General features: G+C 40.9%; 1 protein-coding gene across 5 annotated transcripts in view; it reads left to right on the forward strand.

The window, feature by feature from the left end:
* The window catches only part of SPAG9 (sperm associated antigen 9), a 41,137-nt gene extending 21,358 nt beyond the window's left edge, over positions 1-19,779 (forward strand). For 3 of the 5 annotated variants that reach the window (XM_017726790.1, XM_017726787.1, XM_008644420.2), the window contains 17 exons: positions 348-521; positions 1,198-1,327; positions 1,584-1,676; positions 1,960-2,127; positions 2,818-2,989; positions 4,094-4,321; positions 5,377-5,572; positions 5,997-6,119; positions 6,664-6,744; positions 7,206-7,273; positions 8,489-8,637; positions 9,756-9,927; positions 10,910-11,023; positions 12,737-12,775; positions 13,643-13,819; positions 14,194-14,331; positions 16,134-19,779. In XM_017726790.1, coding sequence (XP_017582279.1) covers positions 348-521; positions 1,198-1,327; positions 1,584-1,676; positions 1,960-2,127; positions 2,818-2,989; positions 4,094-4,321; positions 5,377-5,572; positions 5,997-6,119; positions 6,664-6,744; positions 7,206-7,273; positions 8,489-8,637; positions 9,756-9,927; positions 10,910-11,023; positions 12,737-12,775; positions 13,643-13,819; positions 14,194-14,331; positions 16,134-16,249 — 2,338 coding nt within the window. In that variant the 3' untranslated portion in view covers positions 16,250-19,779. The remainder of the gene's footprint in view (positions 1-347; positions 522-1,197; positions 1,328-1,583; positions 1,677-1,959; positions 2,128-2,817; positions 2,990-4,093; positions 4,322-5,376; positions 5,573-5,996; positions 6,120-6,663; positions 6,745-7,205; positions 7,274-8,488; positions 8,638-9,755; positions 9,928-10,909; positions 11,024-12,736; positions 12,776-13,642; positions 13,820-14,193; positions 14,332-16,133) is intronic. The other 2 variants (XM_017726789.1, XM_017726788.1) reach the window with 1 other exon arrangement.
* Positions 19,780-22,763: the final 2,984 nt, after the last annotated feature.

Genomic DNA, 22,763 nt, shown 5'->3' on the forward strand with positions numbered 1-22,763 from the left:
GGGGTTTTTAAAATGCTCTCTGCATGAACTAATGTCCTTCATGGAACTGTCTTCCAGGTGTGATGTTCACATCCTAATTTTGTTGGGTCCCTGTGGATGTTAATTTGAGATGAAGTTCCCATTGAATTTGATAAACAAATAGGATAATAATCCTTTAAGAATTTTTCTTACTGACATGACTTTTTGTGCTTTGAGAGTGTTACTGAGTGTGTGGTGGCTGCTACTATGTTGGGCTCCAGTTTCTTATTTTAACTGTCTTGAGCAGGCTGGCATATGCTGTGTTTTGCCTGCATAATCAAATTTGGATATATCTGACAAATCTTCACTCTTGTCTTTTTCTCTTCTAGTTTTAGCAGGCTCTTCAGTTCATCCAGCAATACAGCAAAGAAACCAGAACCTCCTGTCAATGTTAAATATAATGCTCCAACCTCGCACATTACTCCGTCAGTCAAGAAAAGAAGCAGCACCTTATCTCAATTACCCAGTGACAAATCTAAAGCCTTTGAATTCCTCAGTGAAGAGTAAGACATTTTGGTTTTATACCACTAGATATGCTCTATGAAGTGTTTACTCTTTTAGTCCTCTGAGATTATTAGCATGCTGCTAAGTGAAGTATAATGTTCTCCTGAAGTGTATGTTGATTCATAAGGACTCAAGATAGTGCAGAGTGAAATGTGCAGCAGTGGGTGAATACTCTGAGCACCTGGCTGAAATATTCTGCTTGCTAAATACCATTGTCTTTCAAAAAAAGTGCATTTAGGCATAGGAGGCAGCACTTGGTACACTTTTATATGCAAATGCTGTAGCTGGGCAGCAACTGTACAGGTACTTAAGGTACACGTAAGAGTCAGGCTAACAAGTATCTGTAATTATTTTTTTTTTCTCCTGTGCTTTGTTTTGGCAATATATCCTTTTGATTTACAACTTTTGGACCTCTGAGTAGAAGTACACAACCCAAGTTAATTTCCATTGAGGATGCTGGCAATAGACTTTCTGGTTTTGCCTGGTTTTCATCAGTCCCTTAAAAATAGCCAACAGGAAACCTGATGTTTTGATAGGTGAAAAAAACTAGGGATACCCTTGGTAACCCAGTGCTTCCACAGAAGTCTTGATTATTGAGTTTAACAGCAATTCCCATTGCACAAGAGATTCTAAAGAGCATAAATAAGAGGTTCCTCAATCCTGATTCTTGCCCAGAACTGAAGCCAGTTTAGCCTCGCGCCGGGAGCAGAAGAGGGAGCAGTACCGCCAGGTGAAGGCTCATGTCCAGAAGGAGGATGGCAGAGTGCAGGCTTTTGGCTGGAGTCTACCTCAGAAGTACAAACAGGTATGATGTTTTCAGATGTAATGGTAACAGCTTCATGTTTTGTCACATTTGAGTAGGGTATGATTTCACAGCTTGTGTTTGAGTGATTCCAGCTTTTTTTTGTTGAACTTTGCGGTAAAGAATCTTTCTAAGAGAAACAACAATTAAAAACTCTTAACTGTGTTTAATAAAGTCTGAGAAACTGATTCCAAAGATTGTAAACCTCTTTTAAAGGGAAAGCTTTTCCATTTTGTTTGTTTGTTTGTTTTTTACCTAGGTGGCAAATGGTGGACAGGGTGAAAATAAGATGAAGAACTTGCCTGTACCTGTTTACCTGAGACCTTTGGATGAGAAGGATACTTCTATGAAGGTAGGATATTTCCAGTGATGATAGAGAGACTTGGGCAAACTGTAGCTTGAATATTTTTATTTTGGACTCAATTACATTCTTTTTCAAATTAAGGTGTTTCTTTTTAAAACATAGTAAAGAAGAATTTATGTCTCAGTAAAATGTACATTACTTTAATTGCAATTAATAATTTAAAATGGACTAGGGATGTATAATAATGTTGATATCACTTAGTGTATTTAACAATGCTTGTGTCTCTCTTTTTAGTTTGAGATTCAAGGGAAACATTTCTTTTTCTCCCAAGCTGTGGTGTGCTGTAGGGGTGAACCTGTCAGGAGGGAAGACACGAGATGGAGGGTCTGTGGTTGGTGCCAGTGTGTTCTATAATGATGTGGCTGGTGTGGATGCAGATGGCAATAAGCAGCAGACAGGATCCCAGAGTAGCTTAGATAAACTAGACCAGGAGCTCAAGGTAAGGTCACTGCAAGGCACATTTAATAAATTACGTAGTTATATGTCTTTACTGTGTAACTGTAGAGTAATAAAGTATTTTCTAATCAGGTTCATTGGTAACAAATAGATTTTTCTTGGGTAGTCATTAGCTCAGGATATTTGGGTTATTGAATCCGACTACAAAAATTCTTTGATTCTTCCCTTGCTGGCGAATCTCAGGAGCAAATCAATTTTACATCAAAATGACATACTGCTTATACCAGTGCTGCCTCCTTTAAAAACCATTTGTGACAGAACTGTTTATGTTCTAACTGCCATAAATGGAATTCATATTAAGGGCATAAAAACAAAGGCTTCATTCTGAAGTGCTCTGGGGATATCACATTGACCTGTGGTGATACTGAGTATGGCAGTTGGCATGACAATAATGTTCTTATTTTATACTGCTCTAACTGTATAATTATGCAGTACAATTATAATATTTTCTATATTTTTAAGAGAAGTATGAAATATGAGGGAGCTTTATACTTCAGATACATAGAGATCAAGTAACTACATGTAATTTTACAGTGGCATTGAAGATATCTAACTTCCCATATATTTATGTATATTTCTGTAGGTGAAAATGTAAGACCATAAAAGATCAAAGGTAGTAATTCTATTCTTATCCCCCTTTCTGTTGTTCGTTTCTGCCTTTATTCTCCTTCAGGATCAGCAGAAGGAACTGAAACATCAGGAAGAATTATCCAGTCTAGTTTGGATCTGTACTAGCACACATTCTGCTACAAAAGTTATCATTATTGATGCAAATCAACCAGGAAATATTCTGGACAGTTTCATTGTTTGTAATTCTCATGTGCTTTGTATTGCCAGTGTGCCAGGTAAACACTTGGGCTGGTTCAGCTCCTGCTTTTTTAACTGTTTCTTATTCAGCTTTTCTTATGCCATGAAAACCCACACATTTGTTACTTAGTGTGATAAAATGTTACTGTAACACAGCAATAAGAAAGTGTTTAGTTGTACAGAAAACTATTGCATTTCTACCCTACTGTTCTGCTCTTGGCTGGCTCTTGACCTAAATTAACCAAAACTCTGAGAGATGTCAGCAGCCAAGGGGAACTATTTTGTTTGATGTACTATAAACTGTGCAATAATGTCAATATTTCATGGAATTGTGAACATCACAAAAAGAACAATATGTTGGCTGCTTTTTTGACCTCTTCAGCTTCTTGAAGATAAGCAGCAAGTCTTGGAGCTTCCTGCAGAGGGAATCCTTATTGCATTTGAGTGTATTTTAAGTCTTGAAAGTATAAGAGGGTTGAACATGAGAAAAACAGTTTTTCTTCCAGAACAAAGGACCTATTGCACCTAAATTCTTCATAAAGATGTAGATAGGTGTCCTTGCATACGTGCACTGTTATGTAATCTAATTTTAGAGGAAGATATAATTAAAATAGCAGTAAGCTATTTGGAAAACTGCAGATTGAAATACAGTGAATGACATTTTAATGCAGTATATGTTGATCTTGCTTTTGTTTTGTGAGCTTTGTGACAGCATCTTCCATGTTTGCTGATAATGTTAAAATAACCTTGTAGATAGGGGTTGTCTGCATGTTTAATCTCAGTTGCTGGAGAGCTCACTCAGTTTGAAGCTTAATTATTAGATGGAGAAGTGATTCAGTTTCATCCCCATGAAAAACACCCAGTGACAGGACCTAAGGAAATGGCCTGAAGTTGTGTCAGGGGAGGTTTAGGTTGGATATCAGGAAAAGATTCTTCCCCAGAGGGTGGTGGGGCACTGAAAAGGCTCCCCAGGCCAGTGGTCATGGCAGCAAGGCTGCCAGAGCTCCAGGAGCATTTGGACGATGCTCTGAGACAAAGGGTGGGATTGTTGGGTGTCTGTGCAGGGCCAGGAGTTGGACTGGATCCTTGTGGGTCCCTTCCAGCTCAGGATATTCTGTGATTCAGAGTTTAATCTCTTTCAGGGGCAAGGGAAACAGACTACCCTGCAGGAGAAGAAGGGTCCCAGGAAGCAGATTCCAGCCAAGTGGACAAATCCTCCCTGTGTGGCAGCATGACCAGCAACAGCTCTGCTGAGACCGACAGCCTGCTGGGGGGCATCACTGTGGTGGGCTGCACTGCTGAGGGCCTCACGGGGGCTCCTGGCACCCATGACACCAATGGGGCCTCACCTGTGGCAGAGAAACAGTCAGGTATGTGATAAACATTGCAGGTGTGTCAGGGCTGCCCAAACACCTTGAGGTGCAGCTGGAGTTGGACTGGATCCTTGTGGGTCCCTTCCAGCTCAGGATATTCTGTGATTCAGAGTTTAATCTCTTTCAGGGGCAAGGGAAACAGACTACCCTGCAGGAGAAGAAGGGTCCCAGGAAGCAGATTCCAGCCAAGTGGACAAATCCTCCCTGTGTGGCAGCATGACCAGCAACAGCTCTGCTGAGACCGACAGCCTGCTGGGGGGCATCACTGTGGTGGGCTGCACTGCTGAGGGCCTCACGGGGGCTCCTGGCACCCATGACACCAATGGGGCCTCACCTGTGGCAGAGAAACAGTCAGGTATGTGATAAACATTGCAGGTGTGTCAGGGCTGCCCAAACACCTTGAGGTGCAGCTGGAAATGAGTGGTGCAGCTACTGGGGTTAACAGCGTGTAAGCCACGATGACATGAGCTCTCTGTAAGTCTGTAGATTGGAGCTGAAAACTTGGTGGAGGTGACATGAAATGGGAATTGGCAGCTGCTTCTTGCAGGTACTTTTGAGGGAATTCTTGTGCCTGCTCTAGAGAGAGATTTTAATGTAATATTTGAAATGCAGATCTTGCCAAAGAGTGACTAAAATAAATGCCTTGGATTTTGTAAAGTCTTAATAGAGATTTAAGTGAAACTCTCTATAAAATAATCATTTTTACTATTTTCTGTCATGTGCCCTGCAGAACTGTGGGGTTCTATGATTGTCAGTGGATATTTGGTGGTTGGCCTTGTTCACTGCTGTCCTAGTTAATAATTTAATGGCCAATCTGAGCCATCAGTCACTGGGTTGATACTTAAAGTGCATTTGACATTTGTTTATACAGTGCAACCTGCTAAAATTTGGGCATTTCTGATGTGACTTCTTTTGATTCTGATGTGGAAATTGTAATTGTCTGGCTATAACAGCTATTCACTTCAGTTTTAAATATCAAGTTCTGGCTGTTTTAAACAATAGCAAATTCTATCGCAGTTGTTCAAAGTTTTTCAAATTTGTTTGTTTTATAGATATTGCAACTGAAAATAATTCAGTAGATGAAAACATTCCAACAGCAGAGGAGGCAACAGAAGCAACAGAAGTCAATGCAGGGACAGGAGAAGACACAGCTGATATTGCACAAACTGGAGTCTACACAGAGCATGTCTTTACAGATCCCTTGGGAGTGCAACATACAACAGAGGCATCTCCAGTGTATCAGCCTAAGTACATAGCCTCAGTCTTCATCCTCTTACAATGTGTTTAAAAAGAGAAAATGTTTGTAGGAACACAGCATGGAGACAAAATGACTACTTTTTTATTCTTGTTAAGTGTGTTGAGGTTTATATAAGTAGTCTTGGTACAAGACTAATTTGTGACTCTCTTCTGCCATTCCCCAGAGATAACAATACTGACAGGCTTGAATGGAACCTAGTTTTCCTTGTAAAAGTAAATGTCCACTTGAAGAAATTCATTGTTATTGAGGTTTCATCTGTATTGTACTTTCATGTGTGGTTACTGTGTTTTTAAACACCTCATGTACTTCAAAAGCCAGTGTAGGAGCTCTCAGTAGTGAAGTAAACCACCTGGGTTATAGCCTGAGTAATCTGTGCACTCCATTAAATGTATTTTAACTGGTGTTTTTTTCTAGTACTGAGTCAGAGTTATATAAGGATGTTGCAGTTCTGCCCAGTGAGCAAGATCTAGTGAGAGAAGAAGCACAGAAAATGAGTAGCCTTTTACCAACCATGTGGCTTGGAGCACAGAATGGATGGTAAGGAAGTGCTAATCGTGTTACATTTATTTATAATAATTACTTTAAGCTTGCTTCTTGTGCCTACAGACCTGATAACTGTCTCGAGTCAAGATTAAGTGCAGGAAGATCTCAAGAGAGCCAAAACCTTGAATGCTTTGCTGCATTTTTAGACATTATAGAATTCAAAGGAAGCATTGTAGGTGATTAGCAAGCCCTTTTTTGTTAGATAATGCTTCATCTGCAGAAAAGTTCTGGGGGTTTTTTTGTAGTCAAAGAAATTGTTATGGTCTGTTAATTCCATAACTTTCAGTATATTAGTATGCTAGAAAAATATATTGTACTTTTTACTGCAGATGGGTCTGCAAGGGAGTTTGTAATGCTTTAGGCCTCTGAAAAAGCCATTCTGCTGCTCATGTAGTTCTTGCTTTCAGTCTAAACATAGTTTCCAGTGGAAGATGAAAGCTTATTTTCCCTTTGATTGTGGATTTCAGTTTATAAGGGTTTTGCTTGTGGTTGTTTTTGTCTGGTAGTGCTTTTAATCCCTCCTGATTTGTCTTTGCAGCCTGTATGTTCATTCGTCAGTGGCCCAGTGGAGGAAATGTGTTCATGCCATTAAACTTAAAGATTCTATTCTCAGTATTGTGTAAGTCCTGAAAGAATGTCATGTAAATCATAAAGAATTTCTGTTAAAATACTTTCCAAAGTAGTTTTATATTTCCTTCTCAGATACTGGGAATGTCAGTTGCCATGACTGCCTGCATGTTCTTTGAGGGACAGTGGAAAAACATTTGGGAAGTTAGGAAAATAAAAGGAGTCTTGTACCTCTTGGAAATACATAGCCCAAGTGATGAGCTGTAGCTATGCAAAACAGTTACAGGTTGCTATCTTTGCTGTTTTCTTCAGGCATTGTAGCCAGCTATTCATTAATTTCAAGCTCTCTGAACTGAATTTTGACCCCTTGTTACATCCCTTCTCTTGAGCTATATTGTAGAAATCAAAACACTAGGGCTAATGTGACTGTAATAAATATGCTGTAACATTTAAACCTGCCTTCTGAGCAGAGCAGTCTGACAGAGAGTGGTGTTGTGCCTCCTTTTTCCCCAGACACGTCAAAGGAATAGTCTTGGTTGCACTGGCAGATGGGACGCTCGCCATCTTTCACCGGGGAGTTGGTAAGGATTCTGTTACACCTGGAAACCAGGGAATTTTTAACAGTAGTCAGGGAAGAAATGTGCCATCTACAAGTAATGTTTTGATAATGTATTCCCATTTGGCCTTTTTTTGGGTTGTCACAAGAAATATTTGTTGTTATTTCAGTTGCAGATTCAAGTACCATTTTTGCACTGTTCTGGTGCATTCATGGAATATTTTCTTACTCTGAAATGGAGAATGGGATAGATCTGAGCTAAATAGGAAAAAGCTATGTGAAAGTCCACTCTGATCATCATTTCTCTTGCTTTTTCATCATACTCAATAGTCATGCCTTCTGTTTTGTTAGTGTTAAAAATTATCTCTGGGCAAGTCCTTCAGTGAGAATTTTGTAAGCATCCCTTCAGAATTTCTGCCCAAACTGCTCCTGAACCAGCTCCATTCTTCAGCCTCCAGAAATAGGACCTGGAGGGGAAGGTCTTACTATGAGCAACTGGAACTTAATCTGTTAGCTTGTTTTTCCACAGCCTCTCTATTAATTTCATCTTTCCCTTGTGATGTTTAAATCCCTGTGCTCAGCATTTAAAAGGATTAAAAAGGTTTCACAACACTAATGCCAATACTGGAAAAGATGCATCTGGGATGAATTTGTTTTTAGTGGTTTTGTTTTGTTGGTTTTTCTTAAAACTCACTGTAGCGGCTTCCAATCCCTAAGCCTCTCTAGTGAATGTCATTGATGATCTGTGGCCTTAGCTCAGTCTAGAGAAGAATTTTACTTGGTGTTGAATGACCAAATTTAGTATGCTTTTAGTAGATTTTGGGTGCCTTTTTTAAGATCTTGCAGCATATTTTAAAAAAATCTGCACTGGCCAACACTTGATGTTCAGCCAAGCAGCAGGTGCCTGGCGCTCTGTGGGAAGCTGTTTGTTTTCACAGGTACTGGTCCTAGTCAAGCAGACATGTAGCACTGGGTAACCTGCTGATTTAAAAATATTTTGCTGGGTATTTAACCTGAATCATCATACAACTTTATTTTTTTAAAAAAGTAGCATTTGGGATGTTAGTTGCTGGTTTTTTAATGAGGAGCCTAGCCATAAACTTGTATTGACTTACCCAGATTATTACAATGCTTTAAAAAAATTAGACATTTAAGATAGTTACTTGTACTTGTAAATTTTCCTTAAACTAAATACAGGTTCCTATGAGTTTTGCTTTTTGTTTTCCTCCTGTTTTTGCAGATGGTCAGTGGGATTTGACAAACTATCACCTCTTGGACCTGGGCCGGCCGCACCACTCGATCCGGTGCATGACAGTGGTACATGACAAGGTCTGGTGTGGCTACAGGAACAAAATCTATGTTGTTCAACCAAAAGCCATGAAAATAGAGGTAAGTTCAAATGGTGATTAAAATAGTTAAATGTTATGTTTTAATGCTGCAGCTCAGACTCCAGAGTAACTCCAGAAACATCCATTTTCATCAGTACGGAAACAGGCAACCAAGAAAATTTGTTTTAAGAAATAGTATTACATTTTTTTAAGGTGTTTTCATTGTTTTGGAAGACTTAAAAGCCATGAGACAGTTCTCACTTATTGAAACCAGTTTTTGGGAGGTTTAGTTCTCCACTTTTAGCTGGCCAGAAACTGGAAAGTGTTCTTGTGCAAAGCTTGTAAGGCCAGCTCCCAGCTTATTCTGTGTGCGCCTCATTTTGTTCTCCACCTGCCTGTAAACTTCTCTGTGATCTGTCTTTGCACACTTCAGCGGTTTGTAAGTGTTAATTTGGAAGGTACTCTCCCTCCAGTTAGAGAAGAGTTTATGCAAGGTGTGTGAGCTGGTGTTTTATCTGCAGTGTTTAATCTGTCATCTCAAGGGCAGAAAGTGGCTGAGGTTTCTGCAAGCCTTGAGCAATATTAGTGTTTCAGCTCCTGCTAATTGGCCTGAGACATGAGCCAGGCCTTTGAGGGTGACTGCTCAGCTCTTCTGAAAATATCACCCAATAATAACCTGTTTTTGTGAAGAAGTCTATAAATATATGGGAAAACTGAAATGAAGTTCGTATAAAAGTGAAATGGATTGTTTTGCTGGTGGATAATGTGTATTTTGCACAGGTGGGTTTGTTTGTGAGAGTTGGTCATGACAGAACAAGGAAGAAAGACACCTTTTGGGCACAGGTACCTTGTGCTGTGGCAGCAGGATCTCAGACCAAAAAGGCTCCAGCTTCTCCCTTCTGTCAAGGGAGACAGAAGCTGGAGCAGGCTGGGATGAGATGTGTAAATGAAGACAGAGTAAGAAGTTACAGCGTTGAGATCACACTTAGGGAAGGGAATCAGCAATTTTAGAGCATCACGTGGTATTTGAAACGGAGCTAAACGCTGTCTGTGATCTTGCAGATCAGAGGGTTGTGCTTGACCTAAAATTGCCAGTCCCGACTGTGTGAGAGTAACAGAGAAACCTTTCTTTCTTTTCCCTTTGTTTCACCTTCTGATTTGAACCCCAATGTTTCATAGAAGTCCTTTGATGCCCACCCAAGGAGGGAGAGCCAAGTGAGGCAGCTGGCGTGGGTGGGGGACGGGGTGTGGGTGTCCATCCGCCTGGACTCCACCCTGCGCCTCTACCACGCGCACACCTACCAGCACCTGCAGGATGTGGACATTGAGCCCTATGTAAGCAAAATGCTCGGTAAGTTCCCAGGGAGAACTGGTGTGTTCTTGCTGTCTGCAGCTTCCTTTTCCTGCTGGGGATCAGGCAGTTCTCACTGCACGTTTGGGGCAAGGGTGGGTGGAAAGGCCGGTTAAAATCAGTTTGTGCAGACTGGAATCTGGAAGTAGAAGCCTAAGTCAGTCTGTCAAGCATGATGAGGATGATGGGTCATCTGTTACAGTCATCTGTTACAGTCTGCTGACCTTACCTGATGTGTAAAGTGTCCTTAAAAACTCAGAACTAATGAGGAAAATGATGGTTGGTTTGGGCAGGCACCAATAGAGACACTACAATCTTTCTCGTTTTCTATACTGATACATTTTTTTATAGCTAAAAATGGGAGGAATCCATTACCTGCCTGGAAAAATTGCCTCTTTTTTCAACCTCCCTTCTCCCCCCCCACAAATTTTTATTGCTATTGAATCTAATAAGCTTTCTGATTTTTTTCATTAGTATCTGTATAAGAGCAGTTTGACTACCTACATTGCACAACAAATACAGGCAATTAGGCCCTGGGAAATCCTTCACAAGTCACTGCTGTGCATTGCACATGGCTTGTCAGCCTTCTGCTCCCCTCATCATGCTAATGGATGAGAAATTAATTTTAATGGATGTCAGACCAAACCACTGTCTTAGATCTGTAAACTCACTTTTTTTGTTTGTTTTAAAAGCTGATAAGCCCCGAAAGATTTTACTGTGCTGCATTGAGGAGCTGTTACGCCTTTTTTGCTTTCTTATAGCTAATGTTAGATTCTTGCAGTAAGGTTCTCAATTTGCTTACAGTGTTGTAGCCTTCTAGGTTATCTTTACAACTTAAATGCGCTCCTCTACTTTGTTTCTGCCTGAAGTGGGAGGGAATTACTTGTCTGTGTGATTTGGGAGTTGTATTTAAGAGTCTCTGTTGTAGAACTAAAATTGTTCTTGCTCATAATTTTTGATGAAAAGCATCTTTTGTTTTTAGGTACTGGTAAACTGGGATTCTCATTTGTGAGAATCACAGCACTTATGGTGTCTTGTAATCGTTTATGGGTAGGAACAGGAAATGGTGTCATCATCTCCATTCCATTAACAGAAAGTAAGTAAAATATCAATGAATAGCACTGTGCAATATGCTGTAGACACACAAAAAAGAGTGTTAAACACCATTTAGATGCTTGCTAATGGATGGAAAGCTTCTCTGCCGGGTCTGACTCTTTCAGGTTTGTAACAGATCAGGCCTGTGTGATATTTAGCACCTAAATCTGTGCATGTGGTTACAATTCCTCTGAGAAAATAACACGTCTCCAGAATCTCCTGTACTGCAGTTTGAGTAGAGTTGGCTTGAATCAAAGGGACACTTTGAAGCCTTAGAGGTGTTCTGAGCATTAGCAGCAATGACAGATGTTTATTGCTTAGAAGAGACATCATTACTTTTCTAATTAATGTTATTTTTGATTACCATATGATCACAAAGTAGATTTTTCTTTGATTTGAGCAAGTTGGTGTTGTTGCTAATACAATTTGATTGGCTTTAGTTCTTGAGAATTCATACAGTGTGGGTATAAAGGACTGGATCAGGAGTAGCACAGACTGCTTTAAAGGACACATTCAGAGTTACAGAAGCTGTAAACACATTCTTCAAACAGGGCACTAACATCTAGGTCAAATTCCAGTCATGTAAATCCAGGTATTTGCTTAATAACAGATCCCAGACTCTTGTCATAGGCTGAAACTACTTAAGGGCAGTTGAACCTCAGGAGAAAAGAACAGCTCAAGGGCAAACCAAATCTTAAATAGGTAAAGCTTGGGAAGAATCTCTGTGTAAATTGATTGCATTTAAAGAACAAAAAGAAGCCTCAACACTTGTGCCTGAGACTAATGTTATAACAGGTGGACAGAAGTTTCAGAAAATAAAATGCTGACCTTTGATAGTCCTAGTTGTACTGTTGCTACCTAGAAAATAGTGCAGTCTGATAGGTGAAGTTTTAGGGTGATGTAATAGTGAAAACTCTTCACATATTACCTGCTTTGTTGAACAGCACACACATGCATTGTTTCTCATATTGTTCCATTGCATTGTCCATCCATTCAGTAAATGTCTTTTTTTTTTTACCTTGCATGAATGTACTAAGGAAGGACAGACTTCCTGTCATGGATTTTGAAACACTTTAAATCATGCTTTCAAAAATTATGGCTCTTAATTTGTGTCAAGCTTAATTTAATGTTTCCAGAGGAGTTTGTTTTAAACCAGGAGTGAACATGAAGAAATCCCTATTAAAGCTGTTTGGTTTCATTTCAGTTCTGTTGACTGGTTGTGGGTCAGAGCAGCCTTTTGGGGGTAGCCTGATAGCAGGGTTGAGAATCCTGGTGGGGAATATTAATGAATTTAAAAGCAGTCACATCCTTGCATGAGCAGTGGCATCTCTCAGTCCCCTGGGTCTCAATAGCAGGGCAGCAGATGATGTTCCAAAAGGGTACTTTAAAACATGAGTTGTTCTATATTTTTCTGGAGCCTCCTGCCAAGGAAAGAGAGAAAGGGGAAACGTTGCTAATCAATATTAAACTTTAAAAACACGTGACAGTGGCAGTGCTTTTGTGGTCCAGTTTGTTCTGAAACTTCTATAACGAGATGCTGTTCTTTGTGACTTTTGATTGAATCTTCTGTAATTAAATATCTATTGGTTTTTTTTAGGAGCTAAAATTTTAAGCTCTACCTTATCAAAAACCAAAATATGAGTGGTGGGTTCTCATTAATCCTTCTCCTCTACTGTCATACCTATCCATTTCCCCTTTCCTCCTTTCTCACTAGCTGTAATCCTCCACCAGGGACGTTTACTGGGGCTGCGGGGTAAGTGCAGATCCTGAACCAAAACCTATTTTCAGGCTTCTAATAGCCACTTTGAGGCTGTTTCCCACTCCTTATAGATTTACCCTTTGTATGTTCCTAAATGTTTTTCCACTTGCAGTTACTGCATTGCAGCAGTTTTATGTTTGCTAAATGGCCACCAATCTGCTCAGCAGTTTAGCATATCATCCTGTGTTGCAGCTGAACTCTCATACAGACTTTGTTTTTCTTCCAGCCAATGTGATACCACATCTTGTAACTTTGTCATTAATCCACATCATTTGCTGTCTTGTTACAAATCACTGTTTCTTTCACTACTTTGATAGTCTTTGGAATGGAGATGGCTTGTATGTCTAGCATGAGTACTTCTCTGGTTTAATGTATTTTAAAACTTCTCAGTAAAATCTAGATGTAGAATGATAATAGGGTAGCTCCTTCATGCCCACAGGTGGCTATTTCTAGAGAATTTTTGCTGGCAAGGGGATACCTTATGATTAGTTGGAATGAAACTGTCTTTAATTACATGTTTAAGTACATGGAATTTGCTCATACTGAAACACATTAGAGGTACTTATTTTCTATGAAAGATACAGTCCTGTCACAAATTATTTTTTCCCAAAAGTAGGATATTGAAATCTGGTGTTTATGCTAGACTAATAAGAATCCTGCTCCATTTTCTGATGTACTTAAAATAACGAAGCATGCAATCTTTTTCTTTCCAGCTCTGTCTTGAATTGGCATTGCTGCCTTCCTGTTTCATTTTTATCTAAGTTGGCTTTAGCTTTTAGATGGTACCATAAGGTTTCTTAACAAATAACCACTTCAGCAATTTGTATTTTGAAGCAGAAAACAACTCCTCTTCTTTTACAGCCAATAAAGCAGCAGCAGGCTCTGGAAACCGTCCGGGGAGTGTGATCCGTGTCTATGGAGATGAGAACAGTGACAAAGTGACTCCAGGGACATTCATTCCCTACTGTTCCATGGCACACGCACAGCTCTGCTTCCACGGCCACCGGGATGCTGTGAAATTCTTTGTTGCAGTACCAGGTGAGGTTTTGTTACCATCTTCAAAAGGGGTTGTTTGGTTTGGTTTGGTTGTGGTGTGTTTTTTCCTGCACTCGCTTAGTTAAACACAGTGTTTTTAGGCAAAGATAGCAAGGGTATGAATTTCTACTTTCAGAAACAATGTATTGTATTTTAATTACAAGACTTGTCTGATTGCTAAGTGCAGCCCTGTTTAATGGGAGGAAAAGGGCTTGGTCACAAACAAGGACTTTGCTTCCTTCTGTGAAAAAGGTGCTGTGCTAAGTGAGCACTTGCCTGTTAAGAAGGCACTCAACTGCTTTAGGCAATCCAGTGACCAAGCACAGATGGTTTTACTCTGAGATAAGGCATAAAAATGTGTTCTGTTTTTCACCCAGGTCAGGTTGTTTGCCCTCAGAGTAGTGGTGGAACAGAGCTAACAGCTGATAAACAAGCCCAAGAGTCCTTCAACCAGAGTCCCTTAAAATCAATGTTGGTGATAAGCGGTGGAGAAGGATACATTGACTTCAGAATGGGTAAGAAATCTGAGCTTTAAATGAGTCATACTTCATACTGAAAGGTTATTAACCACATCATAACTGCTGCTGTAATTGCAATGAGTGCATTTGTGTGGTCAGTATATACAGTCTTTACTATACACTGCAGGGATAGAAGTATTTTTATTCTGACACACACCTTCAGCTTGTCCTCCTCCTCCCAATAAACTGTGACCTTTGGGGTGACTGTAAGGAGGTTTATTTGAAACTCTGCTTTGGAGTCATGTGCCACCTTCCTGTTTATGCTTTCAGTCTTTCTTTGGCAGGTTAATCTTCTGTCTCAAACTGCTGGAAAACATGTCCTTAGTTACTTAAATATGCAGACTGACTGGAAAACAAGTCGTGTTAAGTGAAGAATGCTCAGTGTAAAATTTACTCAAGGAAGGGATAAAGTAGATCTCTTATCTCTGCATGCCCATCTTATTTATTCATTGCTTTTCTTGGATAGCACATTTGGATGATCTAGCCCACAAAAGAGTTCTTGTGTAAACATTCTTTTTTTTTAAATTGAACTCTTTGGGGAAATAAAGTGAAAGCTGTTGTGATTCTGTGCTTAGAATCTGCAGCTGGAGGCCTTGACAAAAAGTGCATAAAAAGGTGTCTGCACTTGACAAAAAGCGCATAAAAAGGTGTCACAGCTCTTAGGCCTGCTTTTGACCTTTTGCCTGAATCTGTCTGCAGTCTTTCAACACCAACCAAACAGCAAAACAACCCACAAAAACCACTACAAAGGAAAACCCAGGAGGGCCATCCCAAATCCTGTCATCCCACTAATCGGTGCCAAGCAGGTTCCTGGGGTGCCCCTGTTGGATTTCTGTGGGAGGCAGGGCTTGAGGCAGTTCTGTGCCACCCTGCAGTGAGGGCTCAAGTGCTGAGCTCCAGGGCAGCTGGAGCAGCCACATTGCAAATGCTCATTTTGCTGTCCCTGTGGCATGATGCAAAGCTAGGAGCTGAGTGTCAGTGCTGCATTAGCCCAGCCAATGCCACATGAGCCCAGCAAACTGGTCAAGAGCAGTTTGGGACTACTCTGTTTACACTGCTCAGCCCTCCAAAGGAGTCTAACCAGAACACCAGCCAAAATTTGATTTGGCACCTTCCTGAAGGTGTAGGTCAGTTCCTATTTCCTGTGATTAAAGTGACCTTCTCCTTGGATTGATGGTTCTGGCTGTCCATCTGCAGTTCAGTGTCACCTTTGGTCCCAGTCAGCTCCTGTCATCCAGAGTTCAGGTGCAGCTACAAAACTGCTCTTCTTTTTGAAGAGCAGTAATGGAGAATATGTTCAAGGTTGTCTTTGCCACTGTGGGCAGGGCTGTGGGAAGCTGGAATATCTGGAACAGGACGAAAGAGTTGGAAAGGTTGATCATAGACATGAATGTTGTGTTGTCTCACTTGTGCTTAATTACAGCTCTTGCTCCAGAGCATTTATATGTTTGTGTTTGTCCCAGAACACTTTCTAGTGGCAAAACCATCTCTGTGTCTGCCTGGTAGTTTGCAGATTTAGGAGGTCTCTCTACCTTAAAGAGTTAAAAGTAATGAAACATGTAGAACATGGATACTTATGAAACTACCATTATTTTTTGGTCTAGAACTGAAGAACATGGCCAGCAGAACGCTGGGCTCTGAGATAATTATGCAACACACTCTGTTTACTTTCACAGACTTTAATATGTTTTTATATCAGCATATGGCAACTTCTGCCTTTTTAGTGTTTTGCTTGTCTTGCTGCATGAAAAAAGCTCTTCTGATTATTGGCTGCCTCATTCAAAGCTGGTTTTTTCCAGGGGATGAAGGAGGAGAATCTGAACTCCTGGGAGAAGCTCTACCACTTGAACCTTCTGTAGCCAAAGCTGAGAGGAGTCACTTGATAGTGTGGCAAGTCATGTGTGGCAGTGAGTGAGCCTGCAGGATGCAGTTGGAGACCTTAAAAACAGGGAAAAAAAAAAAAAAGCTTCTGCATGTTTTTTTATTTTGTGAACCTGTTTCACTACATGATGTTGAAGCATTTCTTTGCTGTTTAACTTTATATTGCAAACCTGTCATACCTTTATCTATACAGGAATTAGCTTGTGCTGTTTTACTGCACCCGTGTTACATGGAACAGTGTGAGGAAATCAGATGTTTCTCCAGCTGGTGTGCGCACCACAGTGAGCAGCTGAGACAGTTTTACTGTACCACAGCAATCTAATGTGTTCACTTCTTTGGTAGTCTCACTTGAGTTCAGCTTTGTTCCAACTGAGCTTCATTTCACCGTATAATGCATTGGGTAAAACAGCAAAGTTATTCCCAGAGTATGAAAAAAATGGACAAATTAGGAGATGGATTATTAAGACTCATCCAAATACTCAGTGAGGGCTAAAGCAAACTGTATTTCAGCTTTTGTTTTCAAACCTAGAAGATCTTGCTCATATAGTGTACACAGTTTAATTTGTTACATTCATCAGAATTTGGGGGGGGGGAAGGAGGCTGTATAGGAATTAAAATGAAAATATTTAAATAAAATCGTATTTTCACTGTTGAACCTTAAAGTTTGAGAACTGCTGCCCTCAGTAATGAGCAATTTTGAGCATAATGTTTTTCCATCTCCCTGATACGGAACAACTGTTTCCAAAGGGTATTCTTAGGTTGATTTAAATTGGAAAATAACTGTAAAATTCTCAAACAGGGGATATGTTTTGTTCTTTTCTTGTCTTAACTCCTTATGTCCTAAGCACTAGAATGATCTTCTCTGCCTAGTTGGTCAAACTCATGAGGCACTACATGTGTGAAGGTTGGAGACCTGAATTAGAGCATGAGAAAAGACTGAGGGTGTACAGAAAAAACCCCACATTCTGCCCAAGTGCGATCGTAAGGAGCTGTAGTGCCAGATCATTAGGTACCAAATGTATTGTTTTGTAGCTCCATACCCCAATTTAGTAAAAAAAGTAAATAATTTAGCAGCAATATTATCAGGTAACACAAAGATTGAGAAAATTACTGAAAGTCAGGAGACTCTAATATTAGGCTGACATTCTGTCTACTCACCATCTATTTTTTTAACCATAAATGTGAGTTCAAGACTGTCTTCCTTTTAAATTGAAATTTCTGCATTAGTATCAGACCTAAGTTAAACATTTCATGATTTCTGTACCCAGATTTGTTTTTTCATTTAGTCTCTGGAAAGTAAAAGTTTTGAGGGGTTTTAATAAACATCCAGCATTTACCCCCAAAAGGCTGGAGCTGTTCAGATTAGTAGAGAAATATAGTAACTTGATTATGTGAGAGAACTGAACAGTTTCAGAGGAGTAAATATAGAAACACTTTTTTAAAACTGCCTAAACATTTTTATGCAATAGGAGCAGTTCTGGTCTATCAGGCAAACATGTGTTTATATATTTTCTTAATTTTTTAAATGAACACATTTAGCTGAGGTCTATTGTGTAAATATATATTTAGGCAGCTTTTTCAAATGCATATCATAGCTGATAAACCAGAAAATCTCCATTCAGGTCTACTGGTTAGATTTATATGTATAAATACTTTTTAAGCGACATATTTTGTACACAGCTGTTCCTCTCGTAAATATGTATTTAGGACATGAACTATGTAGTAAAAATCCTTATTAAAGATGTCTAATATCTTGGTAGTATTTTTCTCTTCAGAATGCCAAAAGTGATGAGAGCATGTTCATAATTTGCTTTCCAAATTCATCTTGAATGTCACTCTTAAAGTACTTCGGCTTAAATACAAAGTCTGGAAGCTTATTAAAAATTATACAAATACCAATTATACAAAAGTAACCTGAGTCAACACTCTTAGACCTATTTTAAACTTACAGGCATGTATGCTGAACATGAAGCACATCTCAATTAACTTATGGGATTGGATGTCTTAAGAAAAATGCTGTCTAAACTTTTACTGTTGTGCAGAATCTTCACTGTGAGTGGTGCAGTTTCATTGCTTTTCCTGCCATTTTCTTGATTTTTTTTTTTTTTTTTTATTTTTCTCTTTGAAAAACACAATCTCTGAAGTTTTTGACTTGCTGGTTGATTGTCACATTCTCATGTCCTCAGAAAAAAAAGCGCACAATTCTGTTCCTTGGTTCTTGTAGGATTTTGTTTTTAGAGACAAGCTGTTTTCTCTGAGCAGCGTTACTGCTCCAGCTGGAGCACTGCAACCTGGCAAGTGTGTACCTGGTCTTTTGCCAAATGGAGCTGGCCCACTGTGCCATTTTAGTCACCTCAGTGGGCCACCCTTGCAAATCTTTCAGAGAATGATTGATTGTTTCTGTCCAAAAGTGGAAGGGTTTTAAAGCAGACAGTAGTTGAACTGTGTTACCACTATGGGTGTAGATAAAGGCATGTGCACTTCTCTGTATTTCTCATTTAAAAACTGTATCCCCTGTCCTAAGGTACAGTAGATTAACTGGGTCCCTGTTGTCATCACAGTGTGCTGGGCTGTATAAACTCCCCTTAAGGTCACTTGGAAGGGTGAATAAAGCACGCAAACCCCAGGCACTGGGATGACAATACATCCTCAACTCCGTCTCAAGAATGTGTTTATGCATTACACTCGTGATTAAAGCATCATATAAATAGGAGCTAATCTCTTGATAGCTACAGCTTGTTAATAGTTTGGAAACATTTCGAGCACAAAATATGCAGCACATGACTTGCCTGGGTAGGGGTGCTTGCATGGTGAGGGTGAGGCTGCATTGTCCATTCCTTGGGAAGGTCTTCCTGCGCCGGATGGGATCGAGCTGATGGAGCGTAGACACTTTATCATAGGCTGCCTTAGTAACAAACAAATGTTAAATCTGTTTTATTATACTAACTGTTCTAAAGAACGTGTGTCTTTAAAAAATGCTGTGTAACTGAATATTTATTTCCATGTGAGTATTATAAAAGTTACCAAAGGATTAAACCTGACTTAGCACTCAGTAAGTGGCCCTGTTGAGGTGGGGTGTTGTGAAGGCCCTGCTCTGTAAAATGAGACACGGTAAACTCAAATACAGTTCTTCTTTAGGGAAATTAAATGTTCTTTTCTAACAGGGTTATGCCATATTGTAACAACCTATGTTGCACCTCAAAGCATTTTTCTATACACTAAATGTCTCTCCCACCCTCTAACAAGATTAAGTTTCCTTTATTAATTTTGTTGATGCACATTTCTCAATCTTTTAAACATATATTTTAAACATTTTATGGTCTGTAATTTTTGAAAGTTTTGTCTGTTGGACACTTTACGCTGAATTTTACTTGCCTCTGTAATCTGAGATGGATTCTACAGCGTTAAACTTGCTGTCTGTTAAAACTTGAGGCTTCTTTTCTGTGAGCGGAAGAGCTCATATAGCAGTGTAGTTATTTCAGTATTTATTTCTATTATTGAATCCATGGGGTTCAGAATGTAACTTTGTACATGAAATATATATAAATATGTATATGAAACATGCATATGTTGCAGTGTGTTCTTTGTAGTCTCATTAATTTTGCAGAGTTTTGGTGCTATCAGAAGGCACAATATTGGGGATTTTACACTAACACCAAATATTGCCATTATCAATGATGTATTTGAGTCTGTCCAGGACTAGTGTTATCCTGCTCTCTCATACTGGGCCCAAACAAAAGCTGTGAAGAAAAGCTGTGATGTCTGTGCCTCTCTTAAGATACAGATCTGGAGGAGATCTGCTTAAAGTAGCTTGGATGAAATAGATGCTGACACTGCGATTTATTTTTGAAATTGTTTTAGCACAGATTCATCAAATGCTCGCTGGTTACTCCTGCTCAGCAAAGGAGATGATGTGTTCTTAAGGCAGAAGAATGAGGATGTGGCGACTGCAGAAACAGAACACTTGGCCAGGGCCAGGGTTTCGTGTTTTCCCAGCTCACCTGCCCCTTCCCAAGCACATTTGTCCCAGCGAGTGTCCTGATCTGTGTTTCAGGAGTGCCCTAAGAACCCCTGGCTATTCCCAGGGGTTGGGGGAGCCCCTCTTCGTGCACAGAGACCCTTCCCAGCTGTGCTGGGGATGCAAAGCCCCCCTGCCCTCCCTGTGAGTGTCACTGCAGGTGTTACTGCTGCACTTGGGCACTGGTGAAGGGCCCACATGAAGTTGTTTAAAACCTCCAGAACAAAAAAATTCTTCAGACTTGCATGTGCAAACGCTGGAATCATCCATGGATGAGAACCACCAAATGTACTGTTACCACTGTTGTACCAACTTGAAACTTTATTAACCTGGTGCTTAACAAACGCACCATAATTTTTGCTTGGTTAGTGGAGTTTTCCTGCAAGATTTTTGCCTGTCCAAAGCAGATGTCCTGATGCATTTCCCTCTCCTCACAGTGATGGTTCTGGGGCTGTGTCCATTCCCAGGCACGTCACACACTGCACTGTGCTAAAGCAGAGTGTGTCTGTATTAAAAGGGAAGAAGCATAAATCTTCACTCTGGAAGTTTCAGCTCTTCCAGCAGCCCTGGAGCCCCTCAGGTCTGTGCGTAAGTAATTGAACTTTTCAGATCTGGTGTTGAGAGAGATGTGAGAATAGAGCTGTGAACTGAGCTAAGGTGTTCCAAACGGTGTTTGAAGCCATTGGAAATAACAAACTTGTCTGCACTGGGCGTGGGATCATGGGAAAAGCACTCACTGTGAGGCAGATTTTTCAGAAGTTCTCTCAGTTGTATCAGTGTCCTACACAAATAGGTTCAGGGCAGAATACACACATAGTTAATAAACTTGTTCAATGCGAATGCTTTTATTGAAAAATACTTTTTTTTGCTTGAAATAAACCTCACACTTACTGATGGAGACTATTCCCCTTTTTCAACTATGGAATAAATAGTAACCCAAAATCTGGAATTCTTTTTGCCTTCAACTCCCATTTTCAGCATCGTGTCTGAGCAATAAGGTCTGGAGCTGGTACTGAACATCCTGGTGACCTCTGATGCACAAATGCCCCTTAATTCTACTGTAGAACAAGCTGTGAGGGGCCTCTGGCAAGGGACCACACCAGCTCCTGGCAGGGCCTGCAGGACTCACTGTGATTTTGTGTAGTTACACTTTTTTAAAAACACCTATTTTGAGTGCAAATTGTTTCCTACTTTTTAAAGCACTTTAGGATGACGGTGGGAGGGGAGCTGATGGGAAGAGATGTGGATTGGTGCTTGGTACACTCTGCTTGAGCTCCTGGCCAGGAGCAGGAGCAGTCCGAGTTGTGACACAAGATGGTGCTCTTACCCTTCAAACGCAGCGTGGAACCCGAGAGAAAACTCATTCTGCTGGAGCACTCCCTTCTGCCGGCCTTCCTGCAGCAGCCAAGGCTCACGTTCCCTGGAACAGCTCTCCCAGGTGAAGCTGTTGTGTCCCAGGAAGGACGGAGGAACCCAAGCACTTGGTCACTCAGGGGTTCAGGAGATGCTCCCCTGCCCTCACCCCTGTGGATGCTCCAGTTGGGATTTGCCTCTGTCTGCTCCGGAGCTGGGACCTTCAGCACAATTCACCTAACACTTGGGAAAGGGAAAGCTTTTCCTTCATTACATAAAGGTCCTGCTGGGCACTGGGATGGAGCCAGGCAGGGTGGGGGAGATGGGGCTTCTTGGCACTGCAAGGGCTGAGCAGCTGCTCCCCAGCACTCCCCTTCCTGCTTCTTCTCCATCCTTAGGAAGTTCTGTTGCAGTTTGCAGGTGGGATGTTAAGGGCCCCCTTCACTCCTTCCCCGCCTGACAACAGCAGTTCTGAATCCATGAGCCAGCAGCAGGTGTGGCTGCCAGGGCTGATGCTCCTTACATCTACCCCGGACCTTGCCCTGCCCACCTCCAATGCCCAGGGATTTGGGATATGTTGGGGAGTGCTGCCATCTCCTGCTCCTGAATGTTGCTGTGTCCAGGGACCTTTTAGGCTGTCACAGATTTGGAGCTTAAATGAGGAGGAAAAGGGAAAAAAAACCCCAAAAAACCGTGTTGGAAACCTTCCCAGACATCATATCTGCTTTTCACTTCCACCTTTCAGTGCATGGGGCTGAGATGGGATCAGCATCCTGGTGTCCCTGAGGCCCTGCCCTGGCTCAGGGCTGGCAGGGATGGAGCTGCCACCATCCAGGCCCTTTATGGTAGTGACAGCAGAGCTTCCTCCCAGTGTCATCCTTAGACTTTCCCAAAGCTAGGTCTGCAGACACAGATCTCAGGGTCTCCTTTAAAAATTAAATTAGGCTGATGTTTGCTTTGAGTTCAAGGAAAAAAGAGAGCTGATGGTGCTGCCCTGGGTCAGAGCACACACCCTGCTGTCCTGGCTGGTGGTGGCTGAAAGCAACACCTGAAGGAGGGAGCAGGAGCGTGGGGAGGTGTCCCACAGGTCACCCTCGATCCTGCTGTGTCTCCAGGCTGGAAGAATCAGTTTCTACCTTCTGGAAAAAACTGGACTGATGGAAAAAGCTGCAGCTGC

This window comes from Corvus brachyrhynchos, unplaced genomic scaffold (genome assembly GCF_000691975.1).
Source record: "Corvus brachyrhynchos isolate BGI_N302 unplaced genomic scaffold, ASM69197v1 scaffold522, whole genome shotgun sequence".
Lineage (NCBI taxonomy): Eukaryota > Metazoa > Chordata > Aves > Passeriformes > Corvidae > Corvus > Corvus brachyrhynchos.